Source organism: Lucilia sericata, unplaced genomic scaffold (assembly GCF_015586225.1).
Source record: "Lucilia sericata isolate MDLA Ls3-8-SP2 unplaced genomic scaffold, ASM1558622v1 Contig000084F_arrow, whole genome shotgun sequence".
Classification (NCBI taxonomy): Eukaryota; Metazoa; Arthropoda; class Insecta; order Diptera; family Calliphoridae; genus Lucilia; species Lucilia sericata.
In genome coordinates this window covers 157448-181554 of record NW_023994117.1, presented here as the reverse complement: position 1 = coordinate 181554, position 24107 = coordinate 157448, and the positions used below count along the sequence as shown (strand labels likewise).

Sequence of the window (24107 nt, the reverse complement as noted above, 5' to 3'; positions counted from 1 at the left end):
CGCTTCTTTGGAAGTTATTTTTTTGCTGGGATATTAAAATGCAATCAATTTTAACTTATCATAATGTTAACTCTAGTTCATAAATAACCACAGATAAAATTTATTTTGTAATTAAGTAGTAATTGTGGTTAAAATTATATGTATGTATTTATCTAGTCAAATTTTCAAGAAATTTAATTAACAAAATTTCATTTTGATTTTGTTCAGAAAACGACCAACCAAAATAAGTAACAAACTCAATCTTGAAACAGTAGCCTCCGTCAGGTTAGAAGTAAACTCCCATTTTGAGAAATATTTAGAGACCAAGAAAGTAGTTACTGACCGGATCTATGACTTTCGTGATGTATGCCATTTTAAGTCAATATTTTAACGCGGATATTACATTTGAATACAAATAGGGTGTTAGTTTACTACGATCGCCTGCAAATACAGAGCTAAGTAGGATCTCATGAAAAGAATGCTACATTCTTTCTCCTACTCTTTTCTGAATTTTTGACATTTTTATTTTAATGAGCTTCCATATCGCACTGCAAAACCCTGTCTACCTGTCTAAATGATTCAACAGGGCCATATCAGTAGTATGGTTTCGCGCGCTTTAAAATGTTAAGGAATGTACTGGAATGGGTCATTAGTTGATGGGGGTAGTAATGTAGTCTTTCATGACATCTAAAGGGTCACCTTCCGCAATACCGGAGGATTGGTTTCTCCTGATGTTGGGGTTGTCTCCCCTCCTATTGACTATAGACCAGTGATAGCTTTTTTCCTTGTCGGGGTTTGCATTGGGTTTGATCCCATGCTGCCTATTATTCCGCAACGGGGCTACTATGGCAAGAGATTAGATAGCTCGAGTACTTTAGCAAAGTGCTTGTACATGGACCGGCACAACCATGTATAAAAATAGAAGGATTCAGGGGCGCATGGTAGCCCATTCTCAAGTCTAGCCAATAGATGAAAATGACTACCGTGAAATAAGGCCGTGAAGGCAAGTGGTGTTCACGTTAAGCACTTAGACATTCTGTCTAAATGATTTAAAATAACAAAGATTCGCTTAAACAACAACTTCTGAATCTCTGAATGGGATCGGTCTAATTGAGTTAATATCAATAGTCATAAATATTAGGAAATCAAAAAAATTCCAAGTGTCGAAGAAAACATGCAAGTGTTTCAGTCATTAAATCTGTTTAGGAAATAATTCATGATGTCATAAATTTCAAATCTCGGAGCAAGACATTTTGGTCATATTTAGGAGAAGAAACCGAATCTGATCGCTGTCCATCGCTATGTTATTGTACACTCTCTTCTTATCCTTCCAAACTCTGATAGCAGCACCTTATAGTCGAATTTTTCCGATGACTAGATGATGACCACTTGCGGAATCTGCTACACGTTTGTTGCGTACTGAAAGATAAGCGAAATCAGTTGGTGCATAGCATTGTGAGAAGTTCATATTTTTGGCACGATTTCTAACTATCCAATCAGACCATGGTTTGCACCATAATAGGATGCCAAGACAACTTATCCTTGATTGGGCTGATGGACTTTCGCAATACAGATGTTTCGCTTAGGACTGCAGACTTGCGCTGACACGTTGTATTTAGATGCGTGCAAACGTCCACTTTCTGAAGCTGAAGGTCGTCATCGGGGTAATCGGTTGGTTACAATTTGTTATGGTTTCTATAATCGTTGTGTTTAAGTTCCGTAACTGATTAGGTTACGTCATCCGATCATGGAACCGAGCCTGCATCCAAGCTACTGAATTGTATTGGATGTAGTCACTACTTACTTATGGTTATTCCGTCCATGGCCGGTCTACAGAGTCTCATTTATTATTAGTAAGTATAAAAGAAGTTGCCAGTTGTTTAGGAGAGGCTATAATTGCTACGCCATTGAGAAACTCTGAGATCAGTTTAGGATTTCGCGCAGCTCAAAATTTAGAATCGTATACGTTGGTCAATGGTTGAATAAATTTCTCATTTTACTGTAGTAACAGAACTGTATCAGTCTGAAATATGACCCTTTAGTTCAGTGAATTATAATAGGAATAGGGACACACATGACAACACAATTCAAGAAATTCAATTACACAGGCCGACAAATGTTTACCTCAGCTACGCCGAATCTGGTATCAGACTATTTTGATAACATCTGGAATTCGAGATATCGTGTCCTGAAATTTAAAAAAGTAGAATTTTTTCACAAACAACTTTATTATAAAATGTTGTATGACATCTGAAATCCAATCAGTCAGATTTAAAATAAACTCTTAACATATCTTCTTTATTCTTCGAGATATCTTTACTTGATGCGCTGCTCAATCGTTTAGAAAATAATAACTTGGTCTCAGGGTTTCGACTTTTTTCAATTTTATCGGCCTGTGTTATCTTTGTAATCTCTATTTACGATCCAAATTGCTTTATATTTATAAAAAACAATGTTCTTCCTTTCGAATTTATTTTGTATTGTGGGTCTCCAAAATTAAAGTTTTTGCTGGGTTATGTTTCATCATATATAAAGCCTGACAAATAATTATTTGTAAAATTTAAATTTCTTTAAATAATAAAATGGAACGGACTCAATTACCCAATCAATTAAAAACTGAATATCCTATTATAACCACAGGTACATTTGCGATTCTAACAGATATCTACATTTTTAATTATATAATCTTATAGGTGGAACAACTTATAAAATTGTAGAATATTTTATCATCTTTCTATCGTATCTGTTTTTTATCCTTACATTTCCTGTTGCCATTATATTTTGTCTAAAAACTGTAACTGTTTTTGAGCGTCTTATTGTTTTTCGTTTGGGTAAAATCAGGTAAAGATGTTGTGTTGTTACTTTCTCAGGTATTCTTCTTGCGATTTTTGATTACAGAAAAGATGGAGTTATGGGTCCCGGATTGGTGTTTTTGTTACCCTGTGTAGATGAATATGTAAAAGTAGATTTGCGTACACGATCTTTTGATGTCAATCCTCAAGAAATTATAACAAAAGATTCGGTATCCATACAAGTAGATGCCGTAGTCTATTATAGCATAAGAAATCCTTTGGATTCGGTGGTAAAAATTTCAAATGTTCGCGTATCTACAAAATTATTAGCACAAGCTACTCTACGCACTGTTGTGGGCACAAAAGATCTAATGGAACTTTTAACATCTAAGGAGGCATTGTCAAAAACTGTTGAACAAATTTTAGATGAAGCCACCGAAAAATGGGGCGTTAAGGTAGAACGTGTTGAAATGTAAATTGTTTTTATTTACATACAAGATATAAAGGACTAATTTTTAATATTTCTCTTTTGTGGAATTAGCAAACAAATACATTTACCCAGAAATATGCAAAGAGCCATGGCGGCCGAACAGGAGGCTGATCGTGAAGCCCAAGCTAAATTAGCTGCTGCTCATGGTGAACTGGATGCCTCAATAAACCTTAAAGCGGCTTCAGATATTATGAAATCAAATCCTATGACTCTTCAAGTATGTTTATTTAATTTTATGGATTTCAATTTGTTTATTAATTTTTCCACAGCTTCGTTATTTACAAACTCTAAATACTATATCGGCCGAAAATAATCACACTGTTATATTTCCTTTCCCGATGGGTGTGATAAGACAAATTATGAGGAATTTTGGTAGTAATATTGTTAGAGGAAATGGAACTAATGGTAGGTTTTAAATAACGCATTGTAATAAAACTATTTTGAATCAATTTCTGTGTCTATGAACCAATATGTGATTGGTTATATATATTAACCTTATGGGTAATGCTACCGGATCTACATATACTACTAACAGTCATTTTATGGGGATAAATAACATCTTAAGGTCATGATTCGGTCTGGATTCGTCTCGACTATAGATCTGGGCATTATATTGTCCAGACTATAGAACTACAAATATATAATGCTATAGACCGACTATAATCTGACCTATAATTCAGAATATAGTCTCTACTATAGAACAGACTATAGTTCAGACCATAGATCTGTCTTTAGACCAAAATGTATGTAGTTATGACAATATACTAGAATAAAGTCTAACCTAGACCAAAATATAGTCTAGACCAAACTATAGTCTAAACAAGACTATTGTCCAGACTATAGATTATACTTCAGATATTCCAGACTATATATTACGCCAGACAATTTTCCAGACTATAGACCTGCCTATAGTCCAGACTATAGACTAGCCTATAGTCCAGACTATAGTCCAGACTATAGGCAGGTCTATTCTCTGGCGTAATATATAGTCTGGAATATCTGAAGTCTGAACTAAAGTCTGACTATAGATCAGACTATAGTCCTGACTATAGATCAGACTATAGTCCAGACTATAGATCAGACTATAGTCTAGACTAAAACCCAGATCATTGTTAGCACCATACATAAACTTTATCCCAGACGATATAATAGACTGCACTCTAGACTATAGACTAAATAAAATATAGTCCAGACTATATACCAGGCTAAAGACCACACTATAGTACAGACTGTAAACTATACTGTAGTACAGTCTATAGATCAGACTATATTTCGGACTAAACACCAGACTATAGTTCAGACTAAAGGCCAGACTATAGTCCAGACTAACGACCAGTCTATAGTAGAGACTATAGACTAGCCTATAGTCCAGACTAAAGTCGCAACTATAGACTAAACTGTAGTCCCGACTATAGACAAAAAATACTGTACGGACTGCAGACCAAATTTTAGACCACACTATAATATAGACTTTAGCCTTGGCTATAGTCCAGACTTACGAAAGTAGTCCAAACTAGAGGCAATAGAAAGTTCATGATAGAGACCTTTACTGATAACTTTATAATTATAATTTAACTTCCATTACCGCAGTCTTCGAAATAACCCTATTAATGGTCTATGTTATGAGTTAATTACTTTTTTATCAATATCATACTTCTAGTTTGGCTATTACTAAACCACAACCCGTTAAATTTATAATTAATAAATATAATTAAGTATTTTTAACATTTCAGAGCATTGCTGCGATGATCCCCAATGTTGCTTGCCCGACACTAAAGTCAACAAAAAACTTCAAACTAAAATAGAGAATTTCGATAGTGGAGTTTGAAAATTTTAACCAAATTTATTCCTTTTTACAAATTTAATAATTCCTTAAAAATATTAACATAAATTTCAATGCCACGCAAATAAACATCAGCCTTAAGATATTCATCATGATCATGCATCAGAGTTGGAGTATTGTTCATGGGAGAAAAGCCGATAGAAGGTATACCAATATTACGCAAAAATTGACTATCAGTACCACCAGTGAAAACATGTGCTTCCAAAATTAGATTCCTTTAATAAAATAATATGAATTTTATAATAAAAATATAAAACGCGAAAGAATTCGGACTTACATTTCATTGAAAACTTTTTGTATAGCACACCAATAGGGATTGCTTTGATCAATTTTAGTGGGCGGAGCAGTATCACATCTAAAAATCCATTCCCATTCTATATCGCCACCAGCTTCAGTGCACCATTTTTGTAAAAGCCTTTCGAATTCCTTAAGATCCACATCGACTGCAATGCGCATATCAAAACAAGCCTCCAATTGTGTGGGTACAACATTCGATTGTACACCCCCTTTGATCATGGTCAGATTAATACTAGTTACATCACCCATTTTTAATTTATTATTAGATTGTAAAAGTTTTACTTGTGATGAGCGATAAGTTGCGACATTATTCAAGAAATTTATTAGTTTTTCTCCGGGAGTATTTTTTAACAACAAAGATCCATGACCAGCAGATCCATTGAATTTAAAATTGATTTCTATAAATAAGAATTATGGAAGAAGTAATTGGAAATGCAATTTTTGGTTCAAATTTAAATGACACCTACGCCAAATGCTCCTCTCCGCATAATGAGCAACAAATTTATCATTATCAGTTGCCGAACCTTCATCCAAAGCAAATCCCACATTTAAATCACGAAATTCTTGGGTTTTACTAAAGGTTTCCATGCCATATACTCCACCGATCTCCTCGTCTGGTACAAACATAACATGAAGAGTTCGTTTAATTTGTGTATTTGATCTCTTTAAGGCACGTATTGCTCCGAAATATTGCGTGCCAATACATTTACAATCCTGTGCACCTCTGGCAAATATTTTACCCTCAGCATCGATGTCGGCCGCAAACGGAGGATGTGTCCATTTATCTTCGTAAACGGGTACAACATCCATGTGCGAATTTACCAATATCGAAGGTAATTCTGGATTAGTACCAATCCAAGAGGCAATAAATAGTGGTGTTTTCAAATTACCACCAACATGATAAATTTTATAGGGCAGCTGTAGAGATTGGGCTTGTCGGATTAGAAACTGGATACATGGTTCTGTAAAGGGGAATAATTATAGTTATTTTGTCAAATATTAAAAATACTTATACACATCGACCCCTTATAAAACAAATTTTATATAATTCTTACCATAATCCACATTTGGGTGAACACTAGGTATTCTTAAATATTCCCGAAACAGTTTAATTTCTTCATTATCTTGCCATTTGTCCATGTTAATTTTAAATCAACAAATTAAGTTAAAAATAATACAGAACTCTGGAAGTATTTTTTAATTGTTTATAGATCAACTTTGTTAAGTATACTAAAATTATTAATTCTTATCATTGACTATTTAAACATTTCTCTGGAATCAAAGTATTATAAAGAGAAATGTGTATGGTATTTTACAAGTATTTTAAACACAGTGAGGAGAATAAGAGCGATTTTCAAGCAGCACATAATCGATACACTCAAGCCAACATACACGAGCTAGATGTATTTTTAAAGAATTTTTTAAAGAAAAACGGGGATTTTTTAAAATAATAAGGTATGCTTCCCAATTTTTATCATACTTTCCCTGCAGATTGATACTTTTCCCTCATGATTTATATAGATACAATGTAGATCTATCGAGTAAAAAAATGCTTAAACGATTAGGTTTACTTTAACAAAGAGATTAATACTGCTTTTGGAAGTTATAAATTTCAGAAAAAACACATAAATAAACACCACAGATCAACCTACTGTAGTGCTGTAGGATTAAAAATTAGGTGCAAAATCTTTGTTTGAGAGATTTTCATAAAATTCTTGCAAAAAAGTCAATGTCAACTGTGTTTGAATACAAAAATAATCTTATCATTTAAATAATCTTCATAATAATAATAATAATACCAAATTTTTTATTACCCAACAAACAATTACTACACAGAACACAAAATAATTCACATTTAGTTCAGGAAATTTGCGCAAAATATAGTTGAGTTATCAATCAATTAATGCATTCTAACTCAAATCAAACAGAAAGTTCTAAAGATTGAAATCGAAAGTTCAAAAAAAATTGATTTAAATGTAAGATTTTTGGATCTAAGTTTTGGTGTCAGGAAAGACATCAATCCATCATCCATCCATATCTATCTATCTATCTATCTATCTATCTATCTATCTATCTATCTATCTATCTATCTATCTATCTATCTATCTATCTATCTATCTATCTATCTATCTATCTATCTATCTATCTATCTATCTATCTATCTATCTATCTATCTATCTATCTATCTATCTATCTATCTATCTATCTATCTATCTATCTATCTATCTATCTATCTATCTATCTATCTATCTATCTATCTATCTATCTATCTATCTATCTATCTATCTATCTATCTATCTATCTATCTATCTATCTATCTATCTATCTATCTATCTATCTATCTATCTATCTATCTATCTATCTATCTATCTATCTATCTATCTATCTATCTATCTATCTATCTATCTATCTATCTATCTATCTATCTATCTATCTATCTATCTATCTATCTATCTATCTATCTATCTATCTATCTATCTATCTATCTATCTATCTATCTATCTATCTATCTATCTATCTATCTATCTATCTATCTATCTATCTATCTATCTATCTATCTATCTATCTATCTATCTATCTATCTATCTATCTATCTATCTATCTATCTATCTATCTATCTATCTATCTATCTATCTATCTATCTATCTATCTATCTATCTATCTATCTATCTATCTATCTATCTATATATATATATATATATATATATCTATATATCTATCTATCTATCTATCTATCTATCTATCTATCTATCTATCTATCTATCTATCTATCTATCTATATAATATATATATATATCTATCTATCTATCTATCTATCTATCTATCTATCTATCTATCTATCTATCTATCTATCTATCTCTCTATCTATCTATCTATCTATCTATCTATCTATCTATCTATCTATCTATCTATCTATCTATCTATCTATCTATCTATCTATCTATCTATCTATCTATCTATCTATCTATCTATCTATCAATCTATCTATCTATCTATCTATCTATCTATCTATCTATCTATCTATCTATCTATCTATCTATTTATCTATCTATCTATCTATCTATCTATCTATCTATCTATCTATCTATCTATCTATCTATCTATCTATCTCTATCTATCTATCTATCTATCTATCTATCTATCTATCTATCTATCTATCTATCTATCTATCTATCTATCTATCTATCTATCTATCTATCTATCTATCTCTATCTAACAGTCTATTAATTTGTAAATGACAAAAAATAGCGTATATGGTTCAATTCAAATTTATTAAAGCGCCAAATCAGGACCATTCGAATACCGTAATTTGCTCATAAATATTGTTTAATTAATATTTTTCAAAATTAATATTATAAATTCAATAACTCCTTAAAAATTTGACAATGGATTTCAATACCACGCAAATAAATATCTGCTTTAATGTTTTCATCATGATCGTGCATCAGTCTTGGAGTATTATTCATGGGAGTTAGCCCTATTGATGGTATACCAATTTCACGCAAAAACTGAATATCAGTACCGCCCATACAGACATGAGGCTCTAAAACCAAATTCCTGTAACATATAGAAATTGATTTTATAATTTTAAGAAAATTATTATAATCTTAACTTACATTTCATTAAACACTTTTTGAATAGCACACCAATACGGATTACTTTTATCAACCTTAGTGGGTGGTGCAGTATCACATCTAAGAACCCATTCCCATTCAATATTACCACCAGCTTTAGTACACCAGTTTTGTAAGAGCTGTTCGAATTCTTTAAGGTCAACATCAACTGCAATGCGAATATCGAAACAAGCTACCAATTGTGAAGGTATAATATTGGGTAGTATGCCTCCTTTCAACATGGTCAAATTAATACTTGTCACATCACCCATTTGTAATGCAGAATTTTCTTTTAAACGTCTTAACTCGGACGATCGAAATGAGACAATTTCATTAAGGAATAGAGCTAGTTTTTCACCAGCTGTATTTTCCATCAATATCGATCCATGTCCGGCAGGTCCATTGAATTTAAAGTTGATTTCTGTAGAGAATACAAATTAATTTGTATTAAAATTATTTTATTTTTTAGGATCTAAATGTTGCTTCTTACAAAGATTTAAAAAGTCAAAATTTTGTAGAAAATAAACACTTACGCCATATGCTCCTTTCCGCATAATAGGCCACAAATTTCTCATCCTCTTCAGCCGCTCCTTCGTCTAGAGCAAATCCAACATTTAAATCGCGAAATTCTTTACTTCTACTGAATTTGTTCATGCCATATTCTCCACTAGTCTCTTCATCTGGCACAAACAGTACGTGTAGAGTACGTTTGAACTGAATATTTGATTTCTTTAATGAACGTATAGCTCCAAAATATTGCATACCAATACATTTACAATCCTGTGCACCTCTAGCGAAAATTCTCCCCTCAGCATCAATGTCGGCAGCAAAAGGAGCATGTGTCCATTTCTCTTCGTACACCGGTACAACATCCATATGAGAATTTACCAAAATCGAAGGTAATTCTGGATTGGTGCCGATCCAGGAGGCAATAAATATGGGAGATTTTAAGCTTTCATCTATATGAATAACATTATAAGACAGTTGTAAGGATTCAGCTTGTTTGCTTAGAAATTTGATACATGGTTCTAAAATAGGTTAAAGGTTATGATATAGTTTGTATTGTTGTTTACTTATATCCCAATTAAGAGCAAATTATATATGCAATAATTCTAGAATTACCATAGTCAACATTGGGATGAACACTAGGAATTCTTAAATATTCCTGAAATATTTTAATTTCTTCATTATTTTTCCAATTTTCCATTTTAATGTAACTTTCTGATGGATATATTATATAAACTGAACCATTTAGTTGTTTATCACGGTATATTTATTTGAATTGTTTAAAACGAAAAAATTAAAATTTAGACCAAAAATATTTTGTAATTAATATTTTAATTAATTTATATGCAGTGGCGGTCATTCACCTAAATTTTGAGGACAAACCACAGATGAAATATTAAATTCATATGCACTAATTTAATTAAAAATATGTATATTAAAATAAATATAATTTATAATATGTATATTAAAATAAGAATAATTTTAAAATATATTAGTGTCGCTATTATTATTGCAGCGACTGTATTTACAAGTAAAATAATCCAAATGAAGTTCCGATAAGTTTATTTGTAACATAACAGAAATGTAATTAAAACTTAAACAACTTTTATCAAACCGCAACAATATCATATTGTCTAAAAATAAATGGTCAAAAAATACTAATTATTTCCCAAATATCATTATCACATCAACTGTAATTACAATTAACGCAAAAATTATTATTTTTACATTTGGAAAATGTTACCACAATTAATTAAAATGTTAAAATTCAAATAGTTTTATCTATGGTCAAAATTATCTATTATTTTTGGATGTTTAGTGTAAATCGATTCAACTGCACCAATATTATTGTTTCTACTTTATTCTTTGTCATAATATTGATGTAGTTAATACAGGTTTTCTGCACCTGGCTGATGTGGATATATTCGGCCTATATGGTTGTATACACCCGAATCATTAACCATTAAGGAGTAAAGGCTGTCCGCACTGTACCAACGCCATCAGTCTATCAGCATTCCTCTTAAAAGCATTGGAACGGATCCTTGATTTACATCTTAGATCAACGATCAATCCTGACCTGCTTTCTGCATGTCAACATACCTACATATATGAATAGCAAATCTGTTGCATTTGCGAATGGTGTGGCTTTTTCTGGGAAACACCTCGTCCAAGCTAGAGCCTCTAAAGCAGCTATTGCCATATTTGTAGGAAAGACATGGGAAGAACCTGAAGTAACCGCCCCAAGACTGCTAAACGGTTATTGACATGGTTGTAAAGCCCAAAAGCTGCACGTATCTGGAGATTTAACTAGGCCTAACGCTTCTATTTTGGTTAATGTGACCATTGACAACTCGCTCCTTTTTAACAAGAGTTTCACAGTGTTGATAACGACTGACTTAGTTCATTCAGTAAATGAATCGATTAAAATCTACACTGATGTATCCAAGTTTTAAAGGATATGGAGCGGATTCCATATCCCAAACGTCCAAAGCAGCATATTGCACACTGACAGCGAACCATTTGAACTTAGAACTGATCTGGATATTATTGGGATATTGGAATACTACAGGAAATATTATAATGAGAGTAAACTGGCCCCCGCCAACATATGGACAAAGCTGACATAATTGCGCTGAACGTGACCTTGTATTTCTTATAGAATTTAATGAATATTATCCTATAGGAATAGGAAAAAGAGCAACCAAGTGATATCCTTCAATCAAGAATTCTAATGGAGTCTAATTAGTTATGTTGACAGTAAGTAAAGGTGGAAGTAAACAACGCAAGTTGAGGCGGCAATGCGTTTTGTGTACTTCCACCTTAAAGCTGGAGGTCCACACCACGCGTTCTACGCTTCTTCGCATTCTACGAGGCTGTCAAAAAAGTAGAATTAATGTTGTTGTGTGCTAGAAGTTACAAGCACCAAAGCGTAGAATGTCTTGACGCGTAGAATGCTTAAAGTAGATCTACTTTCTACTTTTGTAAGCGTCATAAGCGGCGCACGAATATATCAGATGATTTTGACAATTTATATTCCTTTTTATACCCTTCACCTTCGTGAGAAGGGTATATATTTTAATGTGTATTTATCAATTTTAATAAACTAAAACGAGTTAAATTGTTAAACTATAAATGAAAAACTTAAAAAAAAAACACGAAGATCTTTGTAAATAAAGCAAAAATTTGACGCGTATGAAGCGTAGGATGCAAAGAATGTATGAAAATCACGAAATGCTTTGCCGCGAAGACGCGTAGTGTGGACCTCCAGCTTAAGATGGAAACAACTGTTTCACTTTTTTTGTATGTGTTTACATAAAAATACATTCCTGATCTAATGCAACTTTCTTGTTTTTTAAATCATTTCAAAAAATGAAGAGAGACATACGACTGTCAAATTTTCCATCCGAATTTTCTCTCAATATGTGATGATTTCATCACATATTGCGTTCAGTTCTTTTCTACACAAAATTTTGAGAGAAACATCACAGCTGTGGTTTTAGCCATGATAAAAATCAATTTTTCTACTATAGTTTCAGCTAATATTCAAAATCATTGTTGTGGTCTAGGGTATTTTTCACAAATAGTTAAATTTGTTAAGGTTAAATATACGTATGTATGTATAACATTATAACAGTTTTAATATCTACTTTACCACAATACTATTAAATATTATACATAATTAAAATAATGATAAATGCAAATCTAATTACATATCAGTAAAAGCCCGTTTACACAAGCAATATGATCTGTCAAAGTAACATGTAATATGATCTGTCAAAATTTTGTGTAGAGGAATACGGATGGGATCGTTTAAACGCAATATGTAATAAAACCATCACACATTGAGAAAAAATACGGATGGAAAATTTGACAGTCGTATGACTCTTAATTTTTTGAACAGATTCAAAAAACAAGAAAGTCCCATTAGATCAGGGATGTGCATATACAAAAAAGTGAAACAGCTGTCAGATTCTTCCTTTTTTATTGTGTCATATATAAGTCATATGCCTCTTATTCTCTTTTTGAATTTTCATCCGATTTTATTGAAATACAATACATTAAAATATCTAAATTTATTTTTACCTTTTATATAAAATATCATTTTATATAGATAACAATTAAAGGAATATTAAAAAAAAATTATTTTACAGATGAAGATGATGATGCACCAAACGACATTAGCTCTATGGGAAAGGGAAAAACAATTGTGGAATTCTTTTCACTTGAAATTGTCGCCAATGTTTGTAAATAACGAAGCTAATAAAGAAAATATAACATTAACTTAAACAAATCTTTTAATAAAATATTATAAAAAAACCTGTAATGTAATGGGATTTGCGGACATGACATCAGAAGCTTCTTTCAAGGCTCTAGAAGCATTCAATTCACCCTCCGCAGCAACAATTTTAGCCTTAGCCTCACGTATGGCCTCAGCTTCAGCAGCCATGGCTCTTTGCATGGAAACTGGCAGACGTACGTCTTTACTAAATATAAAATACATACATACAACAAAAATTAAATAAAATTTCGTATTTTTTAATCAATTTCATACATTTCAACACGCTCCACTTTAACACCCCATGGATCTGTAGCTTCATCTAATATATTTTCAATCTTTTTCGACAATGTCCCTTTGGCCGTTAACAATTCCATTAGATTGGTTGTACCAATAACATTGCGCAAAGTAGTCTGGGCTAAGAGTTTAGTAGAATCTCGCACATTTGAAATCTGTATAACCGAATCGAGTGGATTGCGTATACTGTAATAGACAACGGCATCCACTTGTATAGTCACTGAATCTCTAGTTAATATCTCCTGGGGATGTACATCAAATGATTGGGTGCGTAAGTCAACCTTAACATATTCATCTATACAAGGCAGAATGAAAACTAAACCAGGACCTCTTACCCCACCTTTTCTGAAATATACATATAAATTTATAACCAGAATTCTGTTTTAATTTACCCTTAAACTAACCTTAAACGTCCCAAACGAAATATAACCACACGCTGGAAAACTGTTGCGGTTTTCAAACAAAAATATATCGTCAATGGAAATGTTACCAGAAATAACAAATATGATAAAAACACCAACATCTTTTCCGAAAATCCAAATACGTTGTCCGCTATAGATATAAAATTTAATTTAAATTTAAAAAAGACGATTTTCCCACAACTCCAACTTACTGGATCGTACCGCCCGGGCACCACGCTTTGGTACATTTGGCAGAATTTCCCGTTGCATTGATCTATATATAAAACAAAATTGAAAATCGAAATTTCAAAATATGAATTTAAAATAGAAAGAAATTGGATAAAAAAGTGATAGTTGACAATTTTTCAAATTAGAAAACAGGTTTTGAATTTCCAAAAATATTAAGTCAGGTCAGGGAAAACTATTTTTAAAATCTTGCTCGCAAAATTTTCACAAATTTTTCATTTTTAATTTATTTTTTCATTTTTAATTTATTATACACAAAGGAAATAGTAAACCGGAACTTAAATTTTATTGTTAAATGTTTTTTAACATCCCTGTGCTGATTTGCACTGATTCAGACAAAAGACATTTGATCCCGGCCGCCGATTTAGTTTAAATGAAGCCGTTAACAAGTTTCCGTTTAAGTAGTTTTTTATACTCATCATAAAGAAGATTTTGTCATATTGGATTATAAGACGATCTATCTATGTCCGTCAGTCCATATATATGACTGTTAAAAGTATAATAAAGATCAAACGAGAATATCTAAAGCGATGAACAAGGCTTAAGCCGCATTCACAATGCTAGCAACATTTTCAGGGGGTGTTCACAATGCTAGCAACCAATTCTTTTTAAAACTCTACATATTTAATCTGGTACATATTTTTATTAATTTTCTAAAAGTTTTTTATATAATTTGTATAAATTTTAATTGATAATTTTTTGATTTTAAAATTATTATAAAATAAACGTCAACAAATTTTTCATACAAAATGAAACTGAAGTTCAAGTATGTTCAACTTTTTCACAGAACTTGAGTTACATTTTTGTACTAAAATGAAAGGAAAATATATGAAAAACTATAAACAAGAAAGGGATGAATAAAAAACAAAATTGTTGCTAGCATTGTGAATGTTGCTTTATTATATACGGTCCGTTATTCACCAAAACAACATACATATTTTTAAAACATTTTTTATTGTAATTAATGTTAATAATATATTAGTTATCTCTTCTAAGGCCAATTTTAGAATTCAAAGGGCCAAATTCATATAAATTAGGTACCACATAATTTTGTCCAGCTAGATTTAGATATTGAACACGGTACGACGGCGGCGAATATTTTTCGTCAACTTGGATTTCTTACTTAACAGTGATGTTTTTCTAGAGCTGGTAGATGAGAATTCATATTGAAATGAAAAATTCTTTTTTTTAACAACATTAATTAATATTTTCAATAAATTGTGATTTATATTTTTCACTTTCTGAATATACAAAATATTAAAACAATTATTTTCAAAAATCCCCTACATTACAGCACTGCTACACTTTTGATGTATGTGTGTTGTACTAACAAAAAGTACCTTTTTACTTAATTCATCATCTCTGGGTGGTCGGCATTTTTTCTTTCGTGCTGCAATTAAAGTGAAAAAAATATTGAATAAATTCTACAGAAAGAAAAATTTGCAAATTATTGAAATATTTTGTAAAAATGTCGTATGGTAATCAATCGAATGCACCTTGGCAACGTAATGTAATGCAAGGTCATCCACAATCTGGTGGATTTCATCAGGGCACGCAAATGTTTATGCAAAATGCACAACAAAGTAACATGGCGGCGTTCGGTCATGGCGGTATGCAAGCTGCTGGTAGTGGCAATATGTTTCCAGGAGGTGGTGCAGGTGGCGGAGGTAATACCGTTTCGTATCCCCAACCTAGAAGTGGTTTAAATCCAGTTGCTTTTCAACAAGGTGGTGGTGGTCAGTCGCACTATAATTCCATAGGAACTGTAACGAAAGTGAGTAATGATTGTGGTCTCGTCAATGATGAGGTGTTCTTTTACCGCAATGTATGCAAAGGACCAGAACCCAAACTGGGAGATCGTGTCATATTTGAGGCGACCTATTCCAATAATGGCCAGTTTAAATGGAATGCCACTCGTATTCAGTTAATGCAACAGCCACAACCTTTGATGGGTTCGAATAAGAGTAACTATAGTACAGTGGCTCCACCCAATGAATATCAACGTGGACAGATGCGTCGAAATTCACCAAAACGTTCTCCCGTGCGTGGAAGGCATGAACGGGATCACCGGGAAAGAGATCGTTTACACCGTTCCCGCGATAGAGATGAGGTTTGTGTTAATATTCATTAGCAATAGAATTAACAAATAATATTCGTTTTATGCAGGCGGAACATGATCGCAAACGTAGACGTGAAGATAATGAACGTAGTCGGGATCGCGGCACAGCAGCAAATAACCGTGGTGCTGCTGCAGCTGCTGAAAGTCGTGGTAATCATGGTGCACGTAATGAAAAGGAACGAGATCGTGGCGAGTCTAGAAAGAAAGAACGTGATGCAGCTGATCGTGAGCGAGAAGAGCGAGAACGTGAAAGAGAAAGAGAGCGTGCACGCGACCTTGAATTGCACCGTGCTGGTGCTAAGGGTCGTCGTGCTGTAGCCATTAAACGCTATAAAGTTCAGATACCGAAATTTTTATTAACTATGTAAGTAATTAAAAGCATTTAACACAATATCCTAGGTATGTTTGAAGTTTTTAACAATTCTTATATTATTAGCAAAAGAAGAAATTCCATTTTAAGCAAGAATCTCTTAAAGATTTAGTTAAATGATGAAATGTTTCTTTAATATTAGCCCCAAATTAATTTTATATTTATAAACTTATGTTTTTCTTTACAGTAAAACTGCTGATGTCCAAGATTTGCGTCAACGTTATACAAATCTTTACATTCCCTCAGACTATTTTCATGCTAATGTCAAATGGTCGGAGACCTTTACACCTGATAATCCCTTCTCCTTAAGACGTCCTTGCCAATTTCATATAATGCATGAAATTGTTGAACCACCAACTCAGCCTAATCCCGATTTATTAGAACCGGCTGATGCCAATTACTTGTATTCGGCCAAAGTAATGCTAATGTCATTACCTCCTATAGCTGAAATCTACAAAAAATGCTTTGAATATGATGATAATGATGCCGATCATCACACTGTTCATCCATCGCGTTTGATAAACTTTTTAGTGGGTGTTAAGAGTCGTGCCGGTCCAATGGCTATTGGTGGTCCTTGGTCACCTTCATTGGATGGTGAAAATCCTGATACAGATCCCTCTGTACTAATACGCACAGCCATACGTACTTGCAAAGCTCTTACTGGTATTGATTTGTCCAATTGTACCCAATGGTATGTATGATTAGTAATTAAGAGATTTCTTTTATAAAAGAAAGAAAAGTTCATGAATTTACTTACAAATCTAGTTGAACATGTTTTAATTTCATGATGAAATGTTCTTTAAAATTAAAGAATAATTCCTCTTGAAATCGATTGAAAGCATCTAGAGAGTTATAAACTTAATGACAAAGTTTTATTATTATTATTTTTATTTTTACTTTTATATAATAACAATTATAAAATGAAACACCACTTCTATTTCCAGCTAAATTTTGCTAAGAGCACTTTAAAGCGAAAAAGAAAAAAATTATAAATATATACCAAAAATATCTTGTGTATATATGAAAAGAGCAACATATAGAATTAAATTTATTTGATTGCCTAATACCAAAATTTAATTTCTCTACTTTATAAATTATATAGAAATAATTGTAATGTTGTTGTTGTTGTTTTTAATTTTTTTCTAACCAGCATTATGCATAGTTTTATGCCACATTCCTTATGATTTTTTTCTTTCTTTTCCATGTTTATTTACGCGACCAATTTGTTGTACTGAAACTCAAAAATAAAAATTAATAATATTTAAAACAAAACAAAATGAAACGAATACAAAATCATCACTATTTCATAACTGTTACTTGTGATTGGTGCTCGTCGCTTTTGCGGACTCTGATGGCCCGTTTAACCGATGCCGTGGCTGCTGTTTTAATTTCCTAACTTGAACTTCAACTTGTTTGGCTTGTGCAAATTGATTTTTTAACTTGAAACAAACAATCTACTATTGACGAATCCTTTGGCTGTTGTTGGTGTTTTAAACCCGCTCAAATCATATGATGTGGAACATGAAAATGAAATACAACGTTGTTTTCTTCCATCTGCATAATTCTGCTCTACTCGATTAGGTATCGTTTTGTGGAACTCTACTATCATCGCACTGAGTACAAAAATATGGAGAAAGATGGACCACCTCGCGTAGAAACTGTTGTTATCTATTTGCCTGATGTGCACTCATGTATGCCCAGCATTGAAGAGTGGCAAACATTGACCCAAGTTTATAAAACTGCCGCCGATGATGTTATTGCTCGACGGGCAGCTTTAGTTGCTGCGGCTGCTGCTGCAAACGTCACTGAAGACAACGACAAAACGAATGATGTCGAAATGGCAGATGACTCAGCGTTGGCCGACGACAGCGCAATGGAAGGCGGCGATGAAGAAAATCCTGACAAGGATGAAAGTACGGCACAAAACAACGACGAAGAAGACGTACAGGAAGAACACGCAGACGAAGAAGATCCCGAGGAAAAAATGGATGATTCGACAGCTTCGGCAGATGTTAGTGGCGCTCCAGCTGCTGATGAAGATGTCGTTATTGAGGACGCTGATGCTGGAGATAATGTCGATGAAACTGCTGCTGCAGAAGAAAATGTAACTGACCAAGTTGGTGATGATATTCTTAACGAACAGGCACAAAAAAAATAATTCAAAATAGCTTAAGTTTTTGTTACTTTTTAGTTTTCTAGACAATAAGTGATTAATTAGTCCAAAATCAATCAGTTTTATCTTTTAACCGTCCTTCACAGTCACACTCAGCTGGCGAATGGACATTAGGAAATCTTATCAAGCCTTTATTGTCTCATCGTCTATAATTTTTTTAACCAAAACGAAGGGAATGATCACTAAGATCATCGCCTCTTTTTGTCTGTCTTCACACATTCAATTTAACTAAACATAATTTTATTTTGTTAATTTACATTTTAAAATTATTAGGACTTTTTTTCTTCTTCTAATACTGCCTGCATACAAATTATGTTTTAAGTTTCGCGAATTTTTTCTTTATTCCCAAAATATATAAAATTTTATTTAGTTTTACACTTCTTTGCTTTCTTTTAAGCAGAATTTCTAAGCTGTTCGTAGCTTAGCTGCTGTAGTTTATATAAATTTCATTATATTTTTTTCGAACTTTAATGAATGAGGCAGTATTTTTATAACATCTTCCATCATATTATGATTGGTTGATGCATTAAAATACATATGTTTGTTATATGTAATATTGTACATGTTTAAAATGGGGTGTGTACTTCAGGAAGATATTTTAATGCAATTCCATGTATATATTACAGGATGAACCAGCTCCGGAACCTACCCACTACTCGCTATTGGATTTGAAGAGTATGAAAGTACAAGAAATACGTGATGAACTTTTGGCTCGTAATTTGCCTGACAAAGGTGGGTTTATATTTAAATTACTTCATTATTAACTTAGTTTATAAAATATTTTTTTATTAAAGGAGTGCGTAATGTTGTTATGGCCCGCTTGGCTAAAGCTTTAAATACCGAAAAGGCTGAAGAACATAAAAATAAACGCAAAAACAAGCCAGAACAGTCATCACCTCAAAAAACGGTTGCTGCCAAGAAGTCAAATGATTCCAACACTAAAGCCAAGAAGGATGAAGAAAAAATGGAAGTAGATTCTGAAAATAATTCTAAGGCTGGCGATAAAAAGCAAACGGAGGCAAATAAAAAGAAACCCGAAAAGAAGGGTTCAGAAGTTAAAGTTAATGATGAAAAAGCTAAAGGCAAAGCAACCACCGATAAAAAGAATTCCGCTAAAGCCAAAGATGGCAAAGAAGAACCAGAAGATTGGGCTGACATAATAGATTTTGAATTAAGTGACATTGTTATACTCGACGAATATGATTCGAGTAAAAATCCTGAGGTAATTTAATTTTTTTATATAGACTGTTCAGCACTATACAAAATTGTCTAACAATATATTTTACTAGGAAAATAACTTAAAGGAAATGAGTGAAAAGGAAAAGGCTCAACTTATACGCCGCTACACTTTGCCCTCCGCTCCTCATGTGGTGGTGCATCCCAATAGACAGGCTAAGGGTGGTAAATTTGATTGTGCCGTTATGTCTTTGTCTGTTTTATTAGATTATCATCCCGATGATACTAAAGAACGTTTCTTTGAGGTGGGTTTTGTTATATTAAATAAAAGCAACTTTTTAAATATCAATTTCTCGGCTAAATTTCAAGGTCTCATTATTTGCTGAACTCTTTAATGACATGTTAATGCGTGACTTTGCTTTTAACATTTATAAAGAAATTTATCTTTATGAAGAAACCCCAGCTACTAATAACAGCTGTGAGATCACCGAAATTAAAGGAGAAGGTGATGTTAAAAAGGAGAAATCTGAAGCAGGGGAAGAAATTAAAAAAGAATCCAATAGCGAAAAAGAAATTAAAAAAGAAAGTAAAGAAAAGGAAGAAGAAAAAGAAAAAACATCAAAGAAAGACAACAAAACAAACAGTGAAGAAAAATCCAGCAAGGAGCATCATAATGATGATTCACAATCTATAAAATCTGAATCTAGAAAACGTAAAATAAGCACTTCCACCTCCATAGCCAATGGCAAGGATCGCGAATTATCGGTTAGCGATAAGAAAATGGTGGTAGTTAAACCTCTGCTATTGCTTTCGTTTGTTTACTTTGATACCACGCATTGTGGTTATATCTTTGAAAAGGATTTAGAAGAGTTATTTACCGTCATGGGCTTGAATCTGTCACGTTCACAAATCAAAAAAGTACTAGGAAAATTGGCCACACGTCAGGCTATATACTATCGGTAAGTTAAAGCATTTGTTTCAAATACTCTTATCATAGTTTATTGCATTTAACTTTAGCAAACTAACTGACAAAGAAGAAACTCAGGAAGCACCACCCGCCATTGAAGATGTCGATGATTTACCCATGGAAGAACTTCAACTTATTGCTGCTGGCAATAATCAATATGAAAATATATTTGGCCGAAAAGATAACTGTAAACAGACGACTGCTATTGATGGTGATGATAACAAAGATGGTAAAAACTCCTGCCTAAAAAGTTTCCTTTATTTAATATTTTAAGTAAATTTCAATTTCCCACCATAGGACTAATTAACTTCAATGGTACGGTTGTGCATGTGGGCAAATTGTTAACTCAAATCAATCGTACGGAAAAGAACTATTCAGATTTGGAAAAACTCTATAATGATTTGCTAAAACAACATACAGATTTGCAAAAGGAACACAACAAGTCCACCACCAAGATCAAGGATTTGCAATCAGAAGTTAAAAGTGTTTCACGCAAATTAACCGATGCTAATCAAGATTTCTACTCCTTAAATGTAAGTCAAGAAATATTATGATGTTTTTGTTCTTTATTAACTTTTAAAATTGTTCATTCAGCGCAAATATCGAGATCAAAATTCCACTTTATCATATATCTACACAAGGGTAGCACCTTATTTTGCACGTGAAAAGGATAAGGACAAGGATGCTAAAACTGAAGGGTAAACATAAATAAATTTTAGATTTTAACTTGTAATAATTATGTACATTCTTTTTCTAAAGTACCCGTGACAAAGATAAGGATGAAAAGGATAAATCTAAAGATTCTGAAAAAACAAAGGAAACTCCAAAAGATGACAAAGAAAAGGAAAAGGATGATAAAGAAAAGGAGAAACCTAAAGACGACAAGGAAAAAGATGACAAAGAAAAAGAGAAAGTGAAAGATGACAAAGAAAAGGAAAAGGAGCTCAAAAAAGATGACAAAGAAAAGGAGAAGGAGTCCAAAAAAGATGACAAAGAGAAGGATTCTAAAAAAGATGACAAAGAAAAAGAGAAAGAAACTAAAAAAGATGACAAAGAAAAAGAGAAACCCAAGGAGGATAAAGAAAAAGAAAAACCAAAAGACGATAAAGTCGAAAAGCCAACAATAAAAACTGATAAAGTTAAATCAACGCCACAAAAGAACATCACTGATAAATCAACAAAGGCGAAGGAGACCACAACACCAGTTGCGAAAAAACAAACTGATACAAAGTCAGTTGGCAAAGTTGCAAAAAAATCTGACACCGTTAGCGCTAAGAAGTAGAAGTTTACATTATATGGTAATTTTGAACATAAATTTCATTCAGCAAAAAAATACATTTGTTTATGTAAAGAAAAAAAATATTTATCATATTAATTTCATATATAACTTAATAAAGATACACACAAACGTACATAATAAATCTTAATAAAAAAAAATACAATCCTAATCCCACGTGTTTATATTACTTATACGCAGTAGGATACTTTTAGCAACAACGATTCTTCATTATTATATTATTCTGAGGAAATATGACTTTTTTTTAATTTAAAATCATTTTTGGGTATAATTGAACATTTTACTGTTTTTGTCTGGGGAAATCTAATAAAACTTTTATTTCTTTAGTTTCCTCTTAGCTTTTTCACATTTAAAACTAATTCAGCTAGCTGAATTTGAGATAAATTTGATTATATACTACATATACAAAGAATGTTCTTTTAAAAACGTTTTAGACTTAATTCAGCTAGCTGAATTAAAAAACAAAACACAAGAAAACTATTTAAACAAGATTTACCTCTTCTACGTTAAATATAAGCTTAGCTGAATTGAAAAAAATATTATATATGGTTAAACTATAAACTATGTTTTTATAAATATTGTATTTGAAACTAATTCAGTTAGCTGAATTTAAAAAATATTTTAAATTTTTTTAACAAGTTTTTTCAATAAAATTTTTTATTTCCACTAAATTCAGCTAGCTGAATTTGAAAAACATTTCTAAAAAATATATACAATTTATATGTAAACAGCATATTTTTAATTTTATGGTATAAAATACCTGAATACCTTGCTGAATTAAACAAAAAATTTCAACAGCCTTTTTCAGCAAGCTGAATTTTAAAAAAAAACTTTAATGAATAAATAATAACAGCACACTTTTAATTTTGAAAGCCTTTAAGTCTAATTCAGCTAGCTAACTTAGAGAAAATATATTTTTTTACCTTTTTGGACAAGGTTTTTTCAATAAAATTTTCTATTTTAACTTAATTCAGCTTGTAGAATTTAAAATGAAGAAATATAAAAATTTAATTTGAACAGCCTTTTCTTTTCAATTCAGCAAGTTGAATTTTAAATAAATTTAATATTTTATTATTTAAACTTGTTTTATTGGTACTATTTTCAATTTCAACCAAATTCAGCCAGCTGAATTTTAAAAAAATAATTGTTTAACAAATTTAAATAGTAAATTCTTTCATTTTATATTAATAAAGTCTAATTCAGCTGGCTGGATTTGAGAACATGTTTTATTGGTACTATTTTCAATTTCAACCAAATTCATCCAGCTGAATTTTAAAAAAATATTTGTTTAACAAATTTAAACAGTAAGTTCTTTAATTTTATAATAATAAAGTCTAATTCAGCTGGAATTTATATTATTTTATAGTTTTTGATTGTTTTCTCGTTACAATTTTCTATTTCACCTTAATTCAGCTAGCTGAATTTAAAAAAAAATAGCTAGATATTTATTTATCACCACTTTTATTTTACTAAATTAAGTTAAAGTCTAATTCAGCTTGCTGAATAGCAAAACAATAAATGTGTTGTAAAGAAAACAATGTTCACTTACCCATAAAATTTCTTAAATAAAAGCATTTTTTAATTTTTATTTTATTATTTTTGTTTTTTTATTTCTTGCTTGCAATGGACGTGCTTTATTAACAAACTGCATTTAAATTGGTACGTGTTATTTTGTTTTTGTAATTGTAATCTTAAAAATTAAAATTAATAATGATAAAATGAATGACGAAATACAAATACAAGTGTATTAGTTGTATCAATTAA

The 24107-nt window shown here is 31.8% G+C and overlaps 5 protein-coding genes across 9 annotated transcripts; 2 read left to right on the top strand and 3 right to left on the bottom strand.

The window, feature by feature from the left end:
* The first annotated feature begins 2446 nt into the window (after positions 1-2446).
* Positions 2447-5181, top strand: LOC119599700 (band 7 protein AGAP004871-like). Of its 4 annotated transcripts, none has more exons than XM_037949594.1 (6): positions 2447-2619; positions 2673-2820; positions 2878-3243; positions 3313-3478; positions 3531-3666; positions 4978-5181. In XM_037949594.1, exons 1-6 carry the CDS (start codon positions 2562-2564, stop codon positions 5064-5066), a joined length of 963 nt encoding a protein of 320 aa, XP_037805522.1. In that variant the 5' UTR covers positions 2447-2561; the 3' UTR covers positions 5067-5181. The 4 variants fall into 4 exon arrangements, with proteins under 4 accessions (XP_037805522.1, XP_037805521.1, XP_037805523.1 ...); XM_037949593.1 differs by having other exon boundaries at positions 4995-5128; XM_037949596.1 differs by having other exon boundaries at positions 2575-2619; positions 2697-2820; positions 4995-5128.
* Positions 5085-6638, bottom strand: LOC119599698 (aminoacylase-1-like). Its single transcript, XM_037949591.1, has 4 exons — positions 6457-6638; positions 5869-6363; positions 5382-5799; positions 5085-5319 (listed from the first exon to the last, which is right to left on the bottom strand). The coding sequence occupies exons 1-4, from the start codon at positions 6539-6541 to the stop codon at positions 5115-5117; spliced, it is 1203 nt and encodes a 400-aa protein (XP_037805519.1). The 5' UTR covers positions 6542-6638; the 3' UTR covers positions 5085-5114.
* Positions 6639-8708: 2070 nt separating this feature from the next.
* LOC119599699 (aminoacylase-1-like) lies at positions 8709-10255 on the bottom strand. The gene is made up of 4 exons (XM_037949592.1): positions 10138-10255; positions 9549-10043; positions 9019-9436; positions 8709-8959 (listed from the first exon to the last, which is right to left on the bottom strand). Exons 1-4 carry the CDS (start codon positions 10220-10222, stop codon positions 8755-8757), a joined length of 1203 nt encoding a protein of 400 aa, XP_037805520.1. The 5' UTR covers positions 10223-10255; the 3' UTR covers positions 8709-8754.
* A 2826-nt stretch (positions 10256-13081) lies between these two features.
* Positions 13082-15625, bottom strand: LOC119599702 (band 7 protein AGAP004871-like). Its single transcript, XM_037949597.1, has 6 exons — positions 15582-15625; positions 14208-14269; positions 13999-14146; positions 13574-13939; positions 13340-13505; positions 13082-13278 (listed from the first exon to the last, which is right to left on the bottom strand). Exons 2-6 carry the CDS (start codon positions 14263-14265, stop codon positions 13162-13164), a joined length of 855 nt encoding a protein of 284 aa, XP_037805525.1. The 5' UTR covers positions 14266-14269; positions 15582-15625; the 3' UTR covers positions 13082-13161.
* On the top strand, positions 15578-22488 carry LOC119599697 (cell division cycle and apoptosis regulator protein 1-like). 2 transcript variants are annotated; one of them, XM_037949589.1, is made up of 12 exons: positions 15578-16351; positions 16408-16724; positions 16918-17421; positions 18312-18846; positions 19530-19635; positions 19698-20125; positions 20193-20384; positions 20449-21038; positions 21097-21275; positions 21344-21579; positions 21641-21744; positions 21806-22488. In XM_037949589.1, exons 1-12 carry the CDS (start codon positions 15710-15712, stop codon positions 22326-22328), a joined length of 4356 nt encoding a protein of 1451 aa, XP_037805517.1. In that variant the 5' UTR covers positions 15578-15709; the 3' UTR covers positions 22329-22488. The 2 variants fall into 2 exon arrangements, with proteins under 2 accessions (XP_037805517.1, XP_037805518.1); XM_037949590.1 differs by having other exon boundaries at positions 15580-16351; positions 18312-18834.
* Positions 22489-24107: the final 1619 nt, after the last annotated feature.

Excerpts from the sequence above, each read along its gene's own strand:
- LOC119599698 (XM_037949591.1), bottom strand. The coding sequence starts at position 6,541 with ATGGACAAATGGCAAGATAATGAAGAAATTAAACTGTTTCGGGAATAT. Across the intron at positions 5,800-5,868 it reads TGCGGAGAGGAGCATTTGGC|AAATCAATTTTAAATTCAAT; the intron begins GTAGGTGTCATT and ends TCTTATTTATAG. Across the intron at positions 5,320-5,381 it reads CAAAAAGTTTTCAATGAAAT|GAATCTAATTTTGGAAGCAC; the intron begins GTAAGTCCGAAT and ends ATTTTATTAAAG.
- LOC119599702 (XM_037949597.1), bottom strand. The coding sequence starts at position 14,265 with ATGCAACGGGAAATTCTGCCAAATGTACCAAAGCGTGGTGCCCGGGCG. Across the intron at positions 13,506-13,573 it reads AAAGTGGAGCGTGTTGAAAT|TAAAGACGTACGTCTGCCAG; the intron begins GTATGAAATTGA and ends TTTTATATTTAG. Across the intron at positions 13,279-13,339 it reads CAAATCCCATTACATTACAG|CTTCGTTATTTACAAACATT; the intron begins GTTTTTTTATAA and ends TTTCTTTATTAG.
- LOC119599699 (XM_037949592.1), bottom strand. The coding sequence starts at position 10,222 with ATGGAAAATTGGAAAAATAATGAAGAAATTAAAATATTTCAGGAATAT. Across the intron at positions 10,044-10,137 it reads TCATCCCAATGTTGACTATG|AACCATGTATCAAATTTCTA; the intron begins GTAATTCTAGAA and ends AACCTATTTTAG. Across the intron at positions 9,437-9,548 it reads TGCGGAAAGGAGCATATGGC|AAATCAACTTTAAATTCAAT; the intron begins GTAAGTGTTTAT and ends TATTCTCTACAG.
- LOC119599700 (XM_037949593.1), top strand. The coding sequence starts at position 2,562 with ATGGAACGGACTCAATTACCCAATCAATTAAAAACTGAATATCCTATT. Across the intron at positions 2,620-2,672 it reads ATATCCTATTATAACCACAG|GTGGAACAACTTATAAAATT; the intron begins GTACATTTGCGA and ends ATAATCTTATAG. Across the intron at positions 2,821-2,877 it reads TTTCGTTTGGGTAAAATCAG|AAAAGATGGAGTTATGGGTC; the intron begins GTAAAGATGTTG and ends TTTTGATTACAG.
- LOC119599697 (XM_037949589.1), top strand. The coding sequence starts at position 15,710 with ATGTCGTATGGTAATCAATCGAATGCACCTTGGCAACGTAATGTAATG. Across the intron at positions 18,847-19,529 it reads AAGAAAATGTAACTGACCAA|GATGAACCAGCTCCGGAACC; the intron begins GTTGGTGATGAT and ends TATATATTACAG. Across the intron at positions 20,126-20,192 it reads ATTCGAGTAAAAATCCTGAG|GAAAATAACTTAAAGGAAAT; the intron begins GTAATTTAATTT and ends ATATTTTACTAG.